Genomic DNA, 22606 nt, shown 5'->3' on the forward strand with positions numbered 1-22606 from the left:
TTATTGACTAATTTTAGTTAAACTAAAGAGTTAGTTGAATAAATAAAGTTATACTTGAAGGTTATTTGACTAATATTAGTTACTACTGTTTTAGTTTAGTTACAATTTTTAGTTTGGTCACAACACTATTTAATCTACCCCATTAAACAAAAACAAAAAAACCGATTTTTATAAAAACTGACCCAACATAACACAAAATACATGTTAGCCTAAAAATCAATATAACACAAATAAAACCAAAATAATATACAGATTAGCATATATAATATAATTCTGTTTGGATCGCTCGGTCTGGTTGGTTTGTTTGACTGAAACTCAAAACTTTCATAAAATCATTAGTTTCAATAAGCATAACAATAAAAATGTTGCACAAATGAACGGTATAGCCATAAAATGTCTCGCCATAATAAACTTCGTTCTTAATACCGTAATAAAGATCTTTCCGAAAAATCCCAACTAGGTGCTTCATTAATGTCACATAAACTGAAATTAAAAAAAATTATGAAAATAAATTAGGTGTACTAGCGTCTACTGAATGAGACATAGTGTGATTGAGCGTATTTTTATTAATTGAAATACAACATTGAATGCGAAATTGAATGCAACATTGAATGCGACATTAATGTACATGATCCGACTAATAGGATGACATAAATTTAAGTCTACATTAATTGATGATAGTTACTCACCAAAACCCTTTAGTTATATTGCAAACATATAATAATAAAAATAAGTTAAGTAAAAAATGAAAATTTATTTCGAAAATTTTATTGCTTAGTTTTACTTTTTTTGATTTAAATTAATTATTTTGCTTTTAATTATCCAAAAAAAAAATTATTAAAAAGAACACACGAAAATATCCATCATCTTGAACCTTTCTTTTCATGCCAATCGTGAAATATCTGGTGTACATAAACTTTATATATCATTAATTTTTATAAAAGATGAAACTGAAGCAATAACAAATGACGCTATCATTCCAAAAATTTTTATTTTTATTTTAATAAACTTCCAAATGTTGAGGAAGTTTATTAGTAGCAATCTAAAAGTTAAAACTTAGTACTACATCACTCATCAATAGTTTCTGTCTAATTTTGCTATTAAACTTTTTAGGCGTTGCGAGTGTTTTAAGTTCACAAGTACTTTTGATTAATAATTTTTGTCCCCTTATAGATATTGGAAGTTCAGTAGTCAAAAAATGTTGTGGGCTGAATATAACTGTTATTTAAAAATGAATTAAAGGTATACTGAACAAAATTAGAATAATTTTTTTTTTTTTTTATAATTCACCTCCCCAAGGCCGAGAAGGCCACTACAGATGAAGATGCTACTTGTGTTTATAACCCTCTCTCAACTCTTTAACTCCGAAACACGAACCTTGACGAACAAGGCCGCTGCGCGGAGAAACAAGTTGAGCGCGGTACTACCAGGGACGTGGCGGGAATCGAACTCGGAACCTCTTTTAATTAGTTGATTAGTTTAATTAGTTTTCAATTAGTTGAGTGACGCTTCAAAGCTAAATTGCTACTTACTTAGAATATTGTCAGTATCTATAACCTAATGAAATCTTATATACATATTGCACTCTATTAACTTTGGAAAGCTTGATAGCATGCTTTACGACGCATGCTGATGCTAGATCTATAAGATTATAGTCTACAATTGGATAAATGATTAAAAGATAAAGTATATAATCGGAAACAGTAGTGTTATCTCTCTACTTTAATATTAACATCGCCATCGCGACTTTAAGTTTATAATGTATAGTCCCTCTACTTTGAGAAAGACTAAATATATGCAAAAACAGTATTTTGAAATAAAGTTTTTATTTCGTAACTACAACACTGCTTACAGCATCAACTCCAAGGCCTTTCTTTTAGAAAATACATAGCATTAAAATGATTATTATACCAATATGTTTTACTAATTTTTACATTTGATTTAGTTTAACCTGCTGTTGTTCTTGTTTGATACGCTATTATTTGCTTTTAATTTTTCCTAGCTTAATTTACTAAATTTTTGCTGTCATCATCTTTCAATCTTTCAAGTATTTTAAGTTTATTGTGACACTTTTCTTCGAATTTAGACACGTCTACATTTTTTCGTTTTTTTGTGCCAACGTATGATATTGCCGCAAGCACAAGGGACAACTACAATTGTTATTTAACTCTTTTTTGAATTTCTTTTTGATTGGCCGGAATTATTACAATATTGAAGATAGTTTGAGATAATGCTATAATATATGCTGATTTTGACAGAATGTGTATCAAATGTGCTAGTAAACGTATTAACAAGATATTGCTTTCTATGCAAATAAGTTCTATTCGATAGACATGTTTTCAAGTACCCTTTAACGACTAAAATATGAACAGTTTTTTTTTTTTTTATCTGAAAGCATTTATTAAGCAAGGTCAATCTTCTTTCTTCACTGATGTCTTAAACATGTACTGAGCTGGCATTAAACCTCGGACTTCTAAATTTTGACAAAGCACTTTAACCACTTTAAAACTGCTGCTCTTCTAAAATACGATAACTACAGATATGGGCTTAAAGGATTAGTCCATCTACTCTATAGTGCACCCGTTAATTACAGAAAACATTTTAATTTAAAAAACAAAATATATTAACATAAAATTATAAAGAAATCTCAGTATAAAATATGTTTTAAAATTTTGTTTGGGTTACTCGAACTTTTACCCTCTACTCTTGAGGCATTAAGACAACAAAAAAATCACAATACTAGAGATTTATTTTATGACAACTAGCCGTCATTACCGCTTTTCTCACATCACTAGTGAGTTTGGTTGTCATACTCTAAGATTATAATGCTTGAATTAAACATGACTTTAATGTATATGAAACATATAAAATATTTTCCAATTGATTGGTAACTACGCAATCGCCTAAGCAATACGTGTTTGTTTAGTGTTGGGCAGCATGCATATTTTTGAATTTATAAGTAACTATCTATAATATTTAAAAGTGGGCGGATCTCTTTAGTGATACCTGTTTATTTATAATTAATTGACTATGAAAAAATAATGAAGATTATAAAACTAAAGTTTTTTTAAATGACGTGGACGTACACGCCAGGGAGCCAAAAACGTCATCTCACTAGTTACCAACTTTATTAGCCTAATTTGATGATTCGTTAAGCGTATCTACCAGAGTTGCTTTAAGTTGTTACAGAAATCACGTGTTGAACTACTATTATTTATTTTGTCTTTGCTAGGCAGTGCGAAGTTCTATCAGTTTTTAGGGATTCCGGGATGCGAACTTCAGGGTCAAAAAACAAGGACTCCTTGAATCAATTTTTTTTTGTATATGGAACTTTTTTTGAGCCGATAACCGGAGCTTTTAGGGATGAAATAGTCCCTGAAATGCTAGAGTAGACTTTATAACGTTTCAATTATGCTGTAAAAAATTATAATTTTTTATCAATTTCATTTCTTTGTTCGAAAAACAATCTTTGCTCAAAAAATATTTCATTAAGGTAAAAGGTATTTCTACTAATGTACTTTAAATAACGAATTTGTGTATACAAGGCATAATGCGGTAGAGGTGTAGTGGTAGAGTGCTCACTCTATGAGCGAGAAGTTCCAACCTTAATTATGGCGCTCAGCTTGTTTTATACTTTTAATACATTCCTTCTTTTTTAGCGTACAACTTTAAAAAAATATAAGAGGCAAATATCTAGCTATCACTGCACATGTGTCCAAAGGTGTACACTGACAACTAGATATTCGCCTCTTATGAGCGTGTTATGTATGCCATAAACACGCTGCACATTTTTAATAACTTAATAAATGATATTTTTCGAGCCTTTGATAAAAAAGAGTATACATTAGGTATTTTTATAGACCTTAGCAAAGCCTTCGACACAGTTGACCACCATATCTTAGTAAAAAAACTAGTAAATTACGGAGTTAAGAATGCAAATATAGTTTGATTTAAAAGCTACTTGTCTGATAGAAAGCAGTATGTTTCTTATGATGGTAGTAAAACTGACAATAGGACAATCACTTGTGGAGTTCCTCAAGGATCCATTTTAGGACCGCTTTTGTTTTTAATTTACATTAACGACTTAAGCAGAGCTTCGAATATTTTAGACTCTGTTTTTTTTGCTGACGATACCAATTTATTTTATTCCCATAGTAACATAAAAACTCTATTTAAAACAGTCAACGAAGAACTGTTAAAAGTAACTGAATGGTTTAATACAAATAAATTGTCATTAAACTTAACCAAAACTAAGTATACTTTTTTTCATCGCTTTTATCAAAGAGACGAAATTCCTCTAAAGCTCCCAAATATTAGCATCGGGAATCAATTTATAAAAAGAGAACACTCAATGAAGTTTCTAGGTGTTCTTCTTGACGAAAATATCACCTGGACAAACCACTTAAAACTAATCGAAAATAAAATTTCTAAAAATATTGGCATACTTTATAAGGTAAAACCTTATCTAAATCAAACTTGCTTAAAATATATCTACTTTTCTTTTATTCATTGTTATCTCAATTATGCTAACATTGCTTGGTGCAGCACCAATAAAAAAAAACTAAACAAACTATTTAACAAACAAAAACATGCCGTAAGAATAATATCCAACGCAGACCGTCTCTCTCATTCACAACCACTATTTATTAATCTAAAAATCTTAAATGTTTACCAAATAAATATATATCATCATTTAATTTTTATGCATAAAATCAATAACGATACGATGCCAAATATTTTTAAAACGCTATTTAAAAAAATACAGCACAAATACCTTACTAGACATGCAAAAAATAATTATGTTCAAGCTAAAAATCACTTTGAAGCCACTAAGTTTTCCATCACAACTAGAGGCCCACAACTATGGAGTAAAGTAATTAGAAATGACATCAAAACGCTTGCAAACATAAATATTTTTAAATCAAAACTAAAAGAAATAATTTTAATTAATCAAAACATGAAGGACTTCTTCTAGAGCTATATTTATTTGTTGGCCTTTAAAATATTGCATAGTATATTTTCATTTTATTTGCAAAGGTTTAAAAACTTAGTTCACTAAAAAACTTATTTTTTATTTTCTTTTTATGAAAAACTAAAGGTCTTGCTATAGAAGTTTAAATTCTTTTCATTATATTTCCTAATTAAGAATTCTTAATCGCAATAATTAAAAACATTTATATATAGGTTCAAATATCATTTTTGTCTGTTTCTTTTTCATTTTTGCTTTGTGTTCAATTATATTTGAAAATAAGTTTTATAATTTATTATCTCTATTTTTTTTTGTTTGTTTGTTTGTTTTTTGTTTTTGTCTTTGTTTTTTTTTTTGTTTTTTTTTAAAAAAAAAATATGAAAAAAATAATAAAAAAAAAAATAAAAATAAAATTTTTCTTTTTTTTTTTGTTTCTTTTCTTTCTTTTTATATTTGATAACTTTTTTAATGACAAGATTTGATAGCTATATTATTTACGGATTATTGGGAGCTTGGCGATAAGACTATTTTGTCTTCTTCTTGCCCCCGCCATGTGTATATTTTACCAATACGAGAGTTGTAATTATTTTTAACGGCAAACTTATAACTTTAAAAAAAAAAAAAAAAAAAAAAAAAAAAAACGCCGGAAGGCTTGCCATATACAGCGTATTACCATGATTTTGTGCTCTTTTTGGTTAATAGCTACATACTATTGGATAAACAATTTTTAATTATTAAACTTATAGAAGTTGATAACGGTACGTTAGAAAACGTTTATATGCTGATATAAAATTAAAAAGTCAATTAACAATTTTTATGACGGGCGGAACACCGAATACAAACATGAACTCCTGGACTCCAGATTCCGACAACGCTTTCCTGATGCAGTAGAATACCTGTAAAGAGAAGCAAATTGTATACTGAACGATTCAGCAGCATTTTTGAGTGAAAATTTGCTGTTTTGTACTTTGGCGTCTGCAAGTGCGGCTTGTTCTTCGGTCTATGGTTTCTCTTATTGTTGTTCTCTTTGCGTGCAAGTTTTTTGAAGCATATTTTACATTAAAACAGATTTGATAATAATTGATTTAAAATTTATACGAAAAACATGTAGAGGCACTTTGGTTAGGTAAGAAATAATATATTAACAATGAAAAGATTCGACAAACTTAGAAGGATTACATTTAAGTTATTTCTTGATGTCTCTAAAACTATAATGCACTCTCTATACTAAGATTGAGAGGTATCAGCTTACATACAGGGCCGTGCCTGGGCATTTTGCCGGCTGCTTGCTAGTATGAATGGCCGCCCTTCGAGGTAACAAGAATCAAAGAAAAAAAAAATCAAAACTTAATTTTTTTATTTATATTTACAAAACTACATATAACAAATTAACCCAACGCGATTTTATGGAAGCAAATTGTTCAATCGCTTCTTAATATTTAACGAATCAGCAATGTCACTTTCTATTCCAATAATTGAAACATTACTGAGACGTTCTTGTGTCATGGATGTCCTCAGGTAATTTTTAATTGTTTTCAGTTTTGAGAAACTTTGCTCTCCTGAAGCCACGGCAACTGGAATTGTTAGAAAAAGTTTTAAACTCGTGGCGACATTTGGAAAAGACGTCTCCAAATTGTATTTATAAATAAAAATTATATAAAAAATTTAGAAGTTGTTCGGACTGCTTTTTTACAATTATTTTCAGAGAAATTATTTCTTTATACAATTCCGCGCCATGATATCCAGGATTCACCATCTTTAAATTTATTATGAAGATCGAAACAACTTTTTATTTCTTCATCTTCCATATCAATAAATTTGTAGAAAAATCCAAAGCATTGTTCGAAAATTGACAAAGTTTCAAAACGGGCGGTGAGAGATGAAATAGCTGTATCTAGTATTGCATAATAAAATTTAATTTAAAATTTTCTTTTGGAGTAAATTGAATATCTTCTTCTTCTTCATAGCTAAATTGTTTTCGGTGACGTCGGCGACGTTCACTAATTTCAGCAGGGAAACCCGATTCTGTTTCAACTGCTTTACAAATTTCATTACAAATATTCAAATAATTTTCGAAATATCTATCATTTCTAATGCTTTTAAAAAACTTCAAAACTTCCATAATTGACTCAGTACATGAACTGATATCCCAAAACTAATGACATGTAATGAACGCCGGTCAGGCACTGCCCTGCTTACATACATAAAAAAATTTTTACCCGCTCTTTAAGCAATAAAGTTTTTGAAATTGTTAATACCCAGCTTAATAATCATTATAATTAATAAAATAATAAAATAATAAATAATAAAAGCCTCATTTACTAAGTAAACAAATAATGTATTTTACGTAAACCCGTATTTATTTATCTTTTACTTTATTTTGTTACTATATAAACAGCTTACAAACATTTAACTTTAATACTTTCATAAATATAAATTTATATGTATAAATTTATAAATAGTAAGATAAAATTTAAGCTAACGACAGCAGCAGGTAGAAGATTGCAGTCTAATCATCAAGCCACTTTCATTTAGTTTTCATGTAAGAAAAAACAATATTTAACAATATTAATATTCATAAATAACAAAAAAATTAAAAGTTAAAGCGAAGCCATATACTTTACGATCTTATAAATAAATAACAAAACTATTTATTATATTTGAATAATAATTTGTATTATGGTGCCGAATGGGATAAATTATTCTTAGTTTGATTGTCAGCAGAAGCATGTAGCATCTCTTATATATTTTAAAGACCGTTATACTCATGCCAAGCTTCTATTATTTGAAATGAAACTTTTTAATATGCATAATATTTTTAATATTCTTTGTTTTATGTTTAAATGTAAAACCAATTCATCCCCGATTTCTTTCCATAATTTGTATTCATCAAAAGATAAAAATAAGTAAATTTTTGCAAATGATAATTTTATTAGGCAGCCCATTTTTCAAACATATCTTTTTAAATTTTGTAAAAAATTATTGCGGACCATTCTTACGGAATAAAAAAATTTTACTGAGGATTTTATTCATTTTTAGTTATCTTCATTTTTACCCACTATTTTAACATGAAAATGCAAAAATTGATAGGTATCATGCGCAACTGTAATCTATATATATAATAAATATAACGCATCTTGTTTTATAACGGAATATTTTAAGTTTCTTACTTCGTTAACATATACTTTATCTTGTAAATATCTTATAATAATTATATCCGCTTTCTTTTATTTTTTAAAAACGATCATTATATATATATATATATATATATATATATATATATATATATATATATATATATATATATATATATATATATATATATATATATATATATATGTATATATATATATATATATATATATATATATATATATATATATATATATATATATATATATATATATATATTTTATAATTATATATTTGTATTTTAAATATTGTAACGAAATACTTATTTAAAATGTAATAAAAAGTACAAAACAAAAACAAAAAAGTTAGAATGTTATTATTAATTTAATCTTCAAAAATAAGAGAAAATGTTGGCGTCAATCAAGTCAGATTGACCAGTTTGACTGCTGGTTTTAAGGAATTTAATGACTTAGAATTTTATGTTATTGTTTTTTAAGGAACCTCTTTAAGGAATAAATTTCTATCGTCACGGTCGTCGGGATAAAATGAAAAAGCCAGCTTTTCCAAAGTGAAATCTTTGGAATTTTAAAGTGGTGAAAAGATTACTTCGTTCCATATTTGTAATCAATAATGAAAAACTGATTTTCAAAGTATTTTGATAGTAATTCGTTTCGAGATTCAAATATAAATACTAAGGTTTGGAGGAGGTTCAGTTTATAGTTATTATGAGCTCCAATTTATCTAATTAATGTTCGGGCGTGGGCGTATCTGTTAACATTGCATACAATGTGACACGCTTGCTTTTGCTTTATGTATTGCAACATTAATATAATATTGCAATTGTTGATATAACTATGAATAAAGGAACAATATATATTTTTTAATAAAGTTTTATTTAGGTGTTTTATTTTATGCATGATGTCAATCGACTTGAATACTTTATTTTTGAAGTGCAAAATATGAGTTTTTCAATTAGGATTTTCGTGAAAAATTATTCCCAGGATTTTCATAGAGTGGTCTCTTTCTATATCAATGTTCTATATCAATGATAATTCACCACCTTAGCTTTCCCCAAGCTCATCAGCTTGGGGAAAGCTAAGGTGGTGAATTATCAGAGTTGGATGGTTTGTGAAAGGAGACATATTTGGTTTTGAGGATGTATGAGGAAAGTTTATTAATTTTAAAATATTCATTAAAGTTCTTAACTGAGTTCTGCAGCTCTTGACTAAGTGTAAAAAATATTGTTTTTATATTGGAGTGAGTAAAGAAATTATTCTTATCATCAGCAAAAATAATTAAATTAGGAATGTCTCCGTCATTTTTTATTTTATTTTTACTTTTTGTTCAACTCTCCGTTGTAAAAACAAAATAATTGTTGTTATTATTTAACCATTAATTAATGTCAATAATATTTAACTTAAATGTCAAATTAAATTATGATTATAATTGGGTTTTGATCTCTATTCCCGACCTAAACCTAAGTCTCGACAATTACAAAACACAAAGAGGTATAATAAACTAGCTGGAGGAAGAACGAAGCCAAAAAACGTTTAAAATTGTGGTACAGTCTTAGTAGTATAAATATTTCAACGACAAGTCAAAATAACGCCTTTTATTTAAAAAGAAAAATTTTGGAATGTAGTTTTTAACTTTTGGAAGCTGTAATTAAAGCGGCTTTCTCTCTGAAAATTACTGGATAATTTTTCAACAACTGTTTAAATCAAGAAGTAATCACAACGATCTACGTGAAGTAATACTTTTTTGAATACCTCGAAAGTATATTAAAGTAAAATATCAAAGTTTAAGACAATCTCTACTACTTATTTGGACAGATGTGATTCTAGGAATAAAATGATTGGTGAGGGCATATCCTTGAAAAGTACCCGATTGCTTACTGCTCTAAAGATTAAGCCCTAGCAAAGATATTGATGATCAGGTCAAAAGAAAAATGAAAACATTCAGAATCAGTTCCCAAAAAAAAAGACTTGAACTTTTTCAAAAGATTACTTTGTAAAAGTTCAAGTCCCTTTTTTTTTAATTTTCTCACAGAAGCTGATCCATGATTTTTGTCGCGACAGATTTGTAAGAATAAAAAAAAAACTTAGAGTTTTAACCTAAAGTTACTTCTTTTAAACAACAAAAAATTCTGAACTTGCTACTGTTTAAACAAGATCTTTTCTTTTATAACCTTGATTCACAGGCCTCGGCGGAAGTTCGCCCACACTTCCCTAAAACGGTTTACGCGAGCAATTTACGGCTTTCGCAAAAGTATAATTTTTTCGTAAATATAAAATTACTCTTTTTTTCATTTTTTAGAAATCGATTAGAAAAGTTAAAAAAACTTGTGCAAACTACATAGAAAAAAAAAAGACCAAGTTTGAAATGAAATGTTTTTAATTAGATTGGATTAACTGAAAAAATAAATTGTAACAATAATAAAATTAAATTTTGTATTTAATAAGCAATTTATTTAATGAATAAACAGATAGCTCGCACAAAAACCGAAAGCTCTTGTAAAAAGCCGTTTAAAGGAACAGCTCGCATGGCTCGCCATTTTCGTTTTAGGAGAGCTTTTCTCCGCTCTTGTACTCATTTACTCCTGCCAAGGCACAGTGGGCCAGAATGCACTTTTACTGGACAAAATTCATAACTAATTTAATATTAGAGCTATATTCACTAAAATTAGTATGAGTACTAATATGATGTCTGCGCTTTTTATGAAGGTAATATTTTTTTATTTCGTTGCTATGGATACCTTTATTTTGCTTAGCAACAACCTACTTTTGTTATCTGCAGATATTTTATAAGTGCTATATTCACTAAATTTGGCATGAGTACCAATATGAGATCACACTTCTTACAAAAGTGATAATTTTTTAAATTTAGTTGTTATGGATACTTATATTGCTTAGTTACCGGATACTTTCCTTAGTTACAAAGTGGTAAATTGATATTTGAATATCTTATCGGATTTTTGACCCACCTATATTGAATAAAAATTGAGTATTTAGGTAAATAATGTTTTAGGAATAATAAAAGCAAAAAATAGTGCAAGAAAACGTTATCAATTTTAAATAACATCAAAAAATTATAAAACAATAATATCGTTTGAAGATTGTTTAAGTAATTGTAAAACATCTGAAGGAAATGCTTTATGATTTGTTTGGTGTGATGTTGATTTACGCAATGATGAATTAACAGGATCACTGGAAACTAGGAGTCTATTGATAAGATCAGTATTTGTTGCTTTTCTGGATGTTTTTCGGCTGAAATTTTCGCGATAAGATTTAAAGTCTTTATTTCTAGCCTCTTGAGCTTCCTCTGACATAAGTCCGATGGGTAATGTAAGGCTTTTAATTATGTCATGTCCATGTATCAATACTTTGTGAACTGATTGAGCCATGTAATACCATGGATAAAGGGACACATATAGTCTAAAAGTGTCAAAACAATAATCCTTGAACTTTAAGCAGTCTATTTCATATCCTGAAGAGAGCGTTACCAAGATAATGTAAAATCTGAATATAAGGTTTTGGTCAATACCCAGAATTTCAGCTGTTTGTTCATATGCTGCAAAAGCACGCTTTGAGGTACTGCCATCATTACTTGTTCCAGAACCACCACTTTTAGGGAAATCAACAACAAGTCTCATTTTGTTCATAAAATCAGTCTGAATCTTTTGTTTAGCTACAGATGCCTTTTCTTTGTGTTCTTTAGATCTTGCTTGCCACTTTCTTGTTTCTTTTTTATATGCAATGTGCAATAACATCTCAAAAAATCGAATCCATGCATGAAGACTGGAAAGACCATATTTGAACTCTCTGTTAGTATAATCTATATTAAGGATATCAAGACTATTCATATTTTTTGGAGAGACACCACACACTGAACAGCATTGGTATGAGTTATTTTTTTCAGATAATATTGTTTGAACCTTCCCATCAATCATTGTAAGTTCAATAATACAATTCACTTCAATAGAAGATCCGCAAACCTCTCAAAAAATCATACCCAAGCTTTCTATCTCACTTTTAATGTACTGATCTTCTTCAATCACAGATTCCTTGGATTCCATTTTGTATGCAAATCTTATGGGTCTACAATAGGCTGTGGAGGACGACTTTTGATTTCTCCAAATAGGCACCTTTTCGTTGCTGTTGTTAAATCCAGTCAAATCCAATGGGACAAGACAAGTAATAAATAATGATTCTTCACGCTTTAAATCTCTGTTAATGTCGGGTTCTGATAAAACTTGTTTATAAATGCTTTGGCCAGTAGCACCATCAAAACCAGCCTTACACGTTAGGGTCATTGTTTTTATTGCTTTGTCGTTCAATATCAAGTGCCTTAGCACAGGTTCCTGAACTGCACAGATTCTTTGCAAAGTATGAGTCATTAAATCTTTAAAAGGAACTGAAGCTGAATAGTCCTCCACTGTTATGTTTGCAGGATAACATTTCAATTTTGCATCTCTGACATCATTGTAAGCGGGGTAGATGTTATATTCTTTCTCCAAGGCTCCGCTTCTAATCAATTGATAGGAAGCTTTTGTCAGACTTGCATCAATTATTAAAGCCAGTGCTTTGTCTGCTGAATATTTAGTTGCTTTATCTGTATTTGATATATTTAAAACATTCTTGGCAGCAATAACAACAGATTCATCTCTAAATTTTTTATTAGCAGCAAAAAATAATTCATTGGATGAATGAGATTCAATTAAACAAGATACACGCCGTTTTTTAGTTTTATTAGAACTATTATCAAATGCAACTGGTTTTCGACCACGTCTACTTGCAGTTGGTTCATTGTCTTTTTTTCTGACAATTAAATATTCATTAAGCCAGTTCACAAACTTCTTTTTAAAATTTTTCACAGTATAGTTTGCAGATTTCCACTTTTTTTTATACAAGTAAACAAATCGTTGAACAGCATGTCTAAAATCAACGTCTTTAAAATCAGCAAATTTTGGCTGAATAAATTTTAATATATCTTCAGTAATATTTTGTTTTGAAATACTAAGATTGTTTTTTTGGAAAAATTATGAATGTCTAAGTTTAACAAAACCATATCTAAATAATTATTGTAACAAGTATTTTGTATTTAAAAGTAAAATGTTATAATATATATGCCGCCTGGACTACTAATACTTGTTAGTAATTAAGTTACTACAAGTATTAGTAATTAAAATTAAAAGTAATTAAATTACTGTCAGTGTTAGTAATTAAATTACTAACAACTACCAAAAATATGTTGTTGCTATGTTATGCAAAGTAAGGTATCCATAGTAACCAAAAAAAGTTAACCTCATAAGAATTCTGAATCTCATTTTAATACATACCCCCAATATTGTGTATTTAGCGCAAGTAAAATACTGTTAAAACAACGTTAATGTAAAAATGAGTTGTTGCTATGCAAAATTTAGTACCATAGCAACCAAGTTAAAACATACATAAAATCTGAACGGGGATTTAAGGGGACGAGCAAGCAATTAAAACTCGATTGAAGCATCATATAGCTCAAATAAATATAAGACAACATATGGCAAATTGTGGTAATTATTAGTTATTGTGCGGCAAAAAATAAGTTTCTTAAGAAATTTTTTTTTTTAATCTGTGATTTTCAAAGTATAACTGAGATAACATGCTATGACAAATTTATTTCACACATTGGTTTTTCTTATCTCTAAATACTCTAGAATAACATGTACTAATTTTTTGTTTCAAAAACGTAGATGTAATTGAAATATAACACAACGTTGATGTCATCGTTAATTACTTATTTATAATTTTTTATTTTTTTTATTTTATCTCAATATTCAAATGCTTAGAGTCCTGGTAACTAAGGGATTTAATATAAATAAATTATCAATAGATTTCCCCTAATATATGTAGATACTAAAATTAAATAGGTTTTCAAGATTAGACAACTAAAATTTTTCCCATTTTATCCACCTACTGGCCCACTGTGCAAGGCCTGAATTTCGGATATGAGATAGCTTTACAGGTCAAAATATAAAAAGAACAAACAACTGACATAAAGTAAAATCAGTAGCTTATAAAAATACTTACAAATGCAAGTTGTAATCAAAAATTTGCCATATTGCCATATATTATATTCATAATGATTTTCCTTTAGCCAATCTAAGTAGTTAATTACAAAAAGGCAAACATATAAGAGTATGGAAAAGTATGTTAGAGTGTGTTCTTCCAAAGGAATAACTTTGTTTTCGATAACAGGCTTAGATGTTGCTGAAAAGTAAACAGTAAGTTAAATGCAATTTAAAAACAAAAGCGGATATAGGAAAGATAAAATGTTTAATATCTTTAGCAACTTTTTTAGAAAGTGCCATTTATATATTGATTAGTATATTGATTTTCGTATAGCAAAAACTCTGACTATTGGTTTTTATACATGTAGTGTCAATGTTCTTAAGGAAAAAATGTCTATTAGTCTATTAACACTTTGACCGGTTTCTATTGTTTTAAAAGCTTTTTTAAATAAAGTTTGTCGCCGGCACTGAAAGACTATTTAATGAAATTTAAATCAGTATAAATAAATTTAGTTTAAAATAGCTACAATATAAAACTCGTTTAATGAAGCCCCCTCATACTTGGGGTTGGGGACACAGATTTTAGAATTTTTTTGTTCCTAGGCTTTAATCACAGAAACCTTTTGAAACCCTTTTTATAAATCTTTTATGCCGATTGCAATTAATCAATATTTTTCGAGCGGGTTACTCTACATAAACGCAACTTTATTAATTTTTGTTTGCTTAAACAGACATTATCTTATGTTTGCTTGAACAGCCATCATCAGGAAATAAAGCTTGAACAGCCATTATCTAGGAAATAAAGCTTGAACAGCCATTATTTAGGAGATAAAGCTTGAACAGCCATTATCTTTTTGTTTGCTTGAACAGCCATTATCTATTTGATTTGATCTTTAAAATGTCTTCAATTTAGATATTTTATGGAAAATAATAAAATTAGGCCTCTGGTAATTTTTTTTTTTGTAAATTTCTTCTAATTGAGGAGATAATGGGTATCGAAATTCGGACTTTTTAAAAATATTTGTCCTTGGAGTTCAATTGCAACTTTGAGTAGTAATTTTTGCAACATGAATTTGAGAGACATATTTCTTATTTATTTTTTTGCTACTTTTAGTAGATTTCTACAGTAAAATAAAAAACTCAACATAGCTGTACTTTTTATTGCCAAGAAACCACGGTTCAAACCGTTAAATTTAAAAATTAACTTTAAGCATTAAAGGTCATTACTTGCACATAATTTACTTAAGGTCATTACTTGCACATAATTTACTTAATTGTATTTGAAAACTATTGGGGCATAAATTGAATTTATAAAAAAAAATATGGGCATGCAAAAGCGTGGCAAGGAATACGCTGCTAAAATCATTCTTTTTAGTTTTTCTCTTATCACATGATAACTTGAAGATACTTGAAATCGGTACCGAATTGATAAGATACCGAATCGGTAAAGGTAAAAAATGGAACTATGCAAATGTGACATTCTATACCTCAGTTAAAATTGTTAAGCCCTTCAGTTCGACTTTTAAAACATTATTTTTTCCTAAAAACTACGTGTTGATAGAAGTATTAACACTTTTAGGTTTTGTACACAATTTGGTTGTGCCTAATTTTTTGATAGTTTAAATCATTAGGAGAACACATCTTATCAGAAAACCACACTTTTCAATAAGTGCAAGGCTATCTTATATCAGCAAAATGAAAATCTTTCACCTAAATTCTTTTGATTATTTATTATTATCCCAACCTGTCATTAAAGAAGGAATTGAAAACTTTACAAACATCACTAGATGGGCATTACCAAGAAGAAAAGTGTTCAGATATCCTGCAAAACCAAAAACATTCTTAATGAATATTTTTATGTCTGGAGTTGAACGTTGGAAGAGAATCAGGGCAGATTCACCAGCAGCTGAGGACAAAGTTAAAGTGAAAATGTGAAAACTTAACAAGTTTGATCACTATTCTTAAGGTAAGTAAATTAGCTTGTATATTAACCAATATCTAAAGTATGTATGATATAAAATGTGACTTTCTTCTTTTCTTGGGACTAAAGATAAATATATTACATTTTTTTCATATTTTCTTTATGCTTTAAGTATATTTTTAGATAGAGTAAACAAAACAGGAACAGGAAAGCTGCCCAGCTGGCACAGACGTCAATCAGACGTCTTACGGACGTCTTTATTAGGTTGCGACGTCTCAGACCAAAATAAGACGTCCCTGAAACGTCCGGTGAATACGTCTTTATTAAGACGTCCTAGTGACGTCTACATAAGGATGTTATTAGTACTTCCATATTTAGATGTCCTATTGACGTCCCAAAGAGACCTTCTTTAGACGTTCTAATTATCTTAGAAACAAGTTGTCTACAAGACGTTTAAAAGACGTCTTCAAAAAAAAATAAACTTGGCGCATCAATTATTATGCGCTAAACTGGTTAATTAAAAATCTCTGATTTGGTTGATTATTAATTCTGTGTTATATAAAAAAAAATAAAAAAATAAAAATATATATATATATATATATATATATATATATATATATATATATGTATATATATATATATATATGTATATATATATATATATATATATATATATATATATATATATATATATATATATATATATATATATGTATATATATATATATATATATATATATGTATATATATATATATATATATATTATATATATATATATATATATATATTATATATATATATATATTATATATATATATATATATTATATATATATATATATATATTTTATATATATATATATATATATATAATATATATATATATATTATATATAATAAATAAATGATTTGAAATTTTTACACACATACCTAATATATATATATATATGTATTATATATATATATTATATAAATATAATACATATATATATATATTAGGTATGTGTGTAAAAATTTCAAATCATTTATTTATTATATATAATATATATATATATATATATATATATATATATATATATATATATATATATATATATATATTTATATGTATATATATATATATATATATATATATATATATATATATATATATATATATATATATATATTTATATATATATGTATATCTATATATAATGTGTATAGAAATTTTTCTATTTTTACAGCATAGATATTACTAATTTTTGCAGAGTAATCCTACTATAGTGGCAATTAGATAACTATTTGTTGTGACATATTTTTTCTTGAATTCGTTAAATGCTTTTGATGTTATTAAGTTATTTGGTAAATTGTACCAATAAGGCACTATATTTGTGTGGTTCTCCTCTGATAATTGAAAATCAATCTTTTACAGCTGAAAAAAAAGTTTTTGAGTTTGGATGATACCAGTTTACTTTGTTTAAATAAGTTTTTATTTTAAAATATTGGATGAGGTGCCCTCTAATTCTTCTGGCTTTGTGACTTTCTAACCCTAAGCTTGATAAACGCATTTCATATAAATTGGGATTTAATCCAGGCACAAGGTACGTAGCTCTTTGCTGAACTCTTTCAAGTTTTTTTATTTCATTTTTCAAATGTGGGTTCCAAACTGTTGCAAAATTCAAGAATTCATAACATAAGCTGAATATAGTTTAGTAAACAAGTCAGTTTACCAGAATATAAATTTCTGCTTTAGTGCACCTAGTTTTGAATAAGCTTAATTGGTTATTGTTGTTATGAGGTCATTTCATTTCAGATTAATACTTATTTTAATACATAGGTCTTGTTCCTGTGTTGTTTCATTTAATTTGATGATTGTTCCATCATGGGTTGTATATATAATTATTCAGATTATTATTTATGTGGATACCTAGGTCTTGTTCTTGTGTTGTTTCATTTAATTTGATGATTGTTCCATCATGGGTTGTATATATAATTATTCAGATTATTATTTATGTGGATACCTTGGTCTTGTTCTTGTGTTGTTTCATTTAATTTGATGATTGTTTCATTGTGGTTTGTATATATAATTATTCATATATAGGGTAACAGGGGGTATTAACCCCATGGGACATTAGGCCTCATTTCCTCTGTTCATATAAAGAAATGTCTGGTGTTATTGTATTAAGAGAGAGGGACATTAAGCTCTACATGATAGAGACTAACTAACCAATAAGGTAAATTTTCATAACCATTCTGGGGTTTTTAACCAGTGACATTGATTTTTAATTAGAATTTAAAGATAAGTGGTTTTTCCATCCAGTTTCCAGTTTCTTTCAAACTTGATAAAAAACTTTGCTTGAAAAATTATTTCTGCATTGAAATTTTTATATTTTCCATACAAATACAAGTACATATAAACTAAGTATGTACTTTTTTAAGTTTTTAACTATCTGTGTATGTTATCAATTAGTTAAAATACTGATATTTGTAGAGAAAATGAAGGTAGAAATTTTAGCAAAGTAAAATGGCAGTTGTATGAATGTTCAAGAGATTGTTTATAAATAGCCCTAAAATTCACTTTAATACTAAATTTCTATTTAAGATTTTAAATGGATAGCATTTCTAAAAGAAATATGGTTCTTTTGAGTATTAATTAGTTTAATTAGTTTATAAAAAAAAATGTTTTAATTAGCAGGGGCTTAATGCCCCTTATTAATGCCAACTATTTAAAATAGTGATCAAAACAATTAAATAACATTGACCAGATAAATAAAATTCATATTTTAATTTTATAAATATTACACAAATATAGCTTTAATTGAAAACAAAAGTTATATTTGTAGAAATAGTTTAAATTTTTTTTAAATACAGTTTTGATAATAAAGCTTATTGCCCCCTTTATTTAGCAGAATGGTTTGGAAATACAAAAAGAATAAGAAAGGAGGCTAAAAAAATCTCTGCAGTTAGCCAGAAAATGACAGATGCCTACAATTTTGTCATATGTAAGCAGATGTCTGCTAACCAGGAATCCAAGCACTATTAAAAACAATTTCCAGCACTTGTGCTCACAATGTTTCTACCTCAACATCACTTCTACGTGTAATGCTGTCAACATCATTGTCATCTGCAGCATCTTCATCAGAATCATCACCTTTATCTTCACCTGAAAGTGGCTAAGAGAAGATGCTGCAAAAAAAGACAATGCTCCAAAAAAAAAAAAAAAAACAACAAAAAGAAGAAATCTTCCAGACAGAGATTATGGGGACAGTAATGAAGGAAAAAAAATGGGCACAGTAATCAAGATGATGACAATGTGTCTAAAGTGTGGTATTTACAGAGGTCAAAGAGGTATTTACAGAGGTCAAAGAGGGTGTGCTGTGACTTATGTGATGGTTGATACCAAGTTAAATGTACAGAAATTTTCAGATAAAGCATGAACTGGATCTGTGAGAAATGTCAACAAAATGATGTAAAAATATAAGTTTTGCTGGATAAAGCTTTTGTGCATATAGAAATGTGTTGTCTTATAACTAAAAAATATTTCCAGTTTGAATTTAATATTTATTTACTTATTTCAAATAGAGAGAGAAAAGTTTTTGAAAATATGGGGCTTAATGCCCCCTATTACCCTACATTATGTATAGATTATGCTATAATGTATAAATGATGCATACACCCATATATATATATATATATATATATATATATATATATATATATATATATATATATATATATATATATATATATATATATATATATATATATATATATATATATATAAACATTAAGTTCAGATGAACTTAATGTTTTGAAAAGAAAAATTGCAAAAGGAGATATCCAATATCTCACTTTTGTTTGCATGAATTTAATCTTTATAGTTTAGATTATCCATAAATTACACAACGCTAAATTTCATCAATGAACAAAACAAAAAAGATTATAACTTTTCCCTTGCAAAGCCTCAAGTCATACAAAAAATCAAAACAGCTCATTAAGTTTCATTAAAATCGCTGCGTAAAAGACCTTAACATCTCTTACTCCTTTTTTTTAAATAAATTTAGCCAAATTTATGGAAGATCTCTTGTATGTTATATATTATTATAATATTTTTTTTAAATTGTCATGAACATTTTCAATGTTTACTGCATTGTTTCTTTTTAGGCAAAACAGTTATCATTAATTGGCGGTAAAAATCCAGCTGATGCAATTAAAAATGTTTGGTTAATTAGAATAAATATTATAATTTTCTATAATTCAATAAAAACTTCAAGTTTTAACATTTATGTTTGACAGTGTGACATTTATTATCTTTTTTATATATCTAGACTGACAACAGACACTATTTTGTCAGAATACAGCATGAATGGTCTATAAAAGAAAAAAAAGTTTAAAGAGTTGACAAGTCTATGTAACGCTTTCACTGGTATTCTCATTAGTTTATTGTTATGTATTATTGTAATTTCTAAAATTAAAAACGATGTTTTAACATAAAAAAAAAAAAAAAATTTAGTTTCTTTGGCTATGCAACATGACATGTATTTAAGTATATCTTATTTTATGATCTTATTATGTGTAGTTGTTTTTATTAGATGCTGCTTTAATGTCAAATAAAAACTTAACCAAAATAGATGCCATGCAACTTATTGGGAGAGTGTCTAGGCATTCTTCTCACCGATTAAAGAGGACATCCATTAATCTATATCGATCAATGATGACTTAATTTACTATTATCATCTTTGGTATTTTATATTTATTTTGCATTATTCAGTAATTTTCTTTTATTTATAATAGACTATCGATTATACTCTACAGAATATATAAGTTTTTAATTTGAAAAGTGTAACTTTGTTTGAAAAATTATTTTAATTTTTTGTGAAACTAATAACTTTGTTTTAAATATCAAATTACACTTTATTTACTTTGATTTCTCTTTATACCTTCCCTTACCTAGATTAAATCAAATCTAAGGTGTGTATTGTAAATCATTGCATTTTTATATAACTTTTAAAAGAATGTCTTGGTAAAATTAGGACGTCTGAATAAGACGTCCTTAAGTCTTTCAAATGAGACCAGGCTGAAAAGACGTCTCTAGGACGTTTTAAAAAGACGTCTTTAAGACGTTTTAAGGACGTCTAAAATAGACTTCCTTAAGTCTTTCATTTGAAACCAACTAAGGACATCTTATGGACGAGAAATAAGACGTCTTATGGACGTCAAAATGCCCGTTGGGTGGTAACCACTTTTGTAAAGAGCTCAGTCTAAATGGTGACGGAATTGATCCAACTAATGACGCAAGACATGCAACTCAAAATAACGATTATGATTTAAGTGACGATATTCAGCTGATAGTAAAACAGTTTGCTGTTAATTTTAAAATTGGTGGTTAGGTTGCTATTGAATGTATTTCATTTTTAAATTTAATTAGAGTTCTACTTATTAAAGATGTTAAGTATCCGTTGCTTAGCATATCTATACCGTTGCTAGACTAATTTGTTGGTTAAGAATGTGGCAGAATAAGACTACTTCTAGAACTGTAGGCTTTTTATCGCTTGAGCACATAACCGAATAACCTATAAATTTCACGGCAGACCTAAGGCTATGGTTGTCATGGATAACCTTACAAAGCGCATTAACCGCAAAATCTTTTCTTGGCGGCTTACTCTTTTTCAGGCTCTTGCATGCGCATTTTTTTTGTGTATAAAATCAATTTAAGCCTTAATGGGTTTTTAAAACAATAAATGAATTTATGTGCAAGTAATAGCCTTAGAAGATAATAACGCTTAAATGCGGGTAAAATTTCAAATTTAGTGGTTTTGAACCGTAATTTCTAGACAACAAAAAGTTTTTTTAAATGTAAGCATATTGAATTTTAAATTTTACTGTGGAAATCTACCCAGAGTAGCAGAAAAATAAATAAGAAATGTGTCTCTTAAACTCTTGTTGCTAATATTGCCTAAAAGAATTCACTTTTACTGGACAAAACTAATAATTCGTCATATAAAAAAGATTTAAGAACTATTTTTGCATTGTTTACTAATTTGAGGATTGCGGTTTCAATGGTGACATTAGTTTCAGTTTCGGATTGCTAGGAATACCTGAATTGCTTAGCAACCACATATTTTATTGACCTTAAAAAATGCGAAAAAATCGGAAAAAGTAATAACTTTATTGGATTACTCTCATAAATACCACTTGAGCATTTTTATACTACAAATGTAATGATGGATTTTTTATTTGGTTGATAATGACTCCTGAAATGTCTGGCAACGATTCATTTTGCATAGTTACTAGCTTAAGCAACTTTTCTTAAAGCATCATTATTATAAATTAGGCTAATATTAATGTGACAGTCTGATTAAAAATTATTTTATGCATCTAAAAAAATTAGCACTTTCCAAATTACTAATTTTAAGTATTTTTATGCAGTTCCAGGGCTTTTATATTTCATGTAACTACTACATAATCTACACTTGATTCAGAAACAAAGGATCCATGGTTCAAACCCCACCTCTGGGCAAGTTTTGCGACAACGGCTAGAAAGGCGAGAACA

General features: G+C 27.9%; 1 protein-coding gene across 1 annotated transcript in view; it reads right to left on the minus strand.

Annotated features, from left to right (window-relative positions):
• Positions 1–204: 204 nt before the first annotated feature.
• Positions 205–22606, minus strand: part of LOC136087183 (uncharacterized) — a 28194-nt gene continuing 5792 nt past the window's right edge. Inside the window, exons 3-4 of the mRNA XM_065809678.1 lie at positions 14170–14349; positions 205–483 (exon numbers count right to left, since the gene is read on the minus strand). Coding sequence (XP_065665750.1) covers positions 254–483; positions 14170–14349 — 410 coding nt within the window. The 3' untranslated portion in view covers positions 205–253. The remainder of the gene's footprint in view (positions 484–14169; positions 14350–22606) is intronic.

This window comes from Hydra vulgaris, chromosome 11 (assembly GCF_038396675.1).
Source record: "Hydra vulgaris chromosome 11, alternate assembly HydraT2T_AEP".
Lineage (NCBI taxonomy): Eukaryota > Metazoa > Cnidaria > Hydrozoa > Anthoathecata > Hydridae > Hydra > Hydra vulgaris.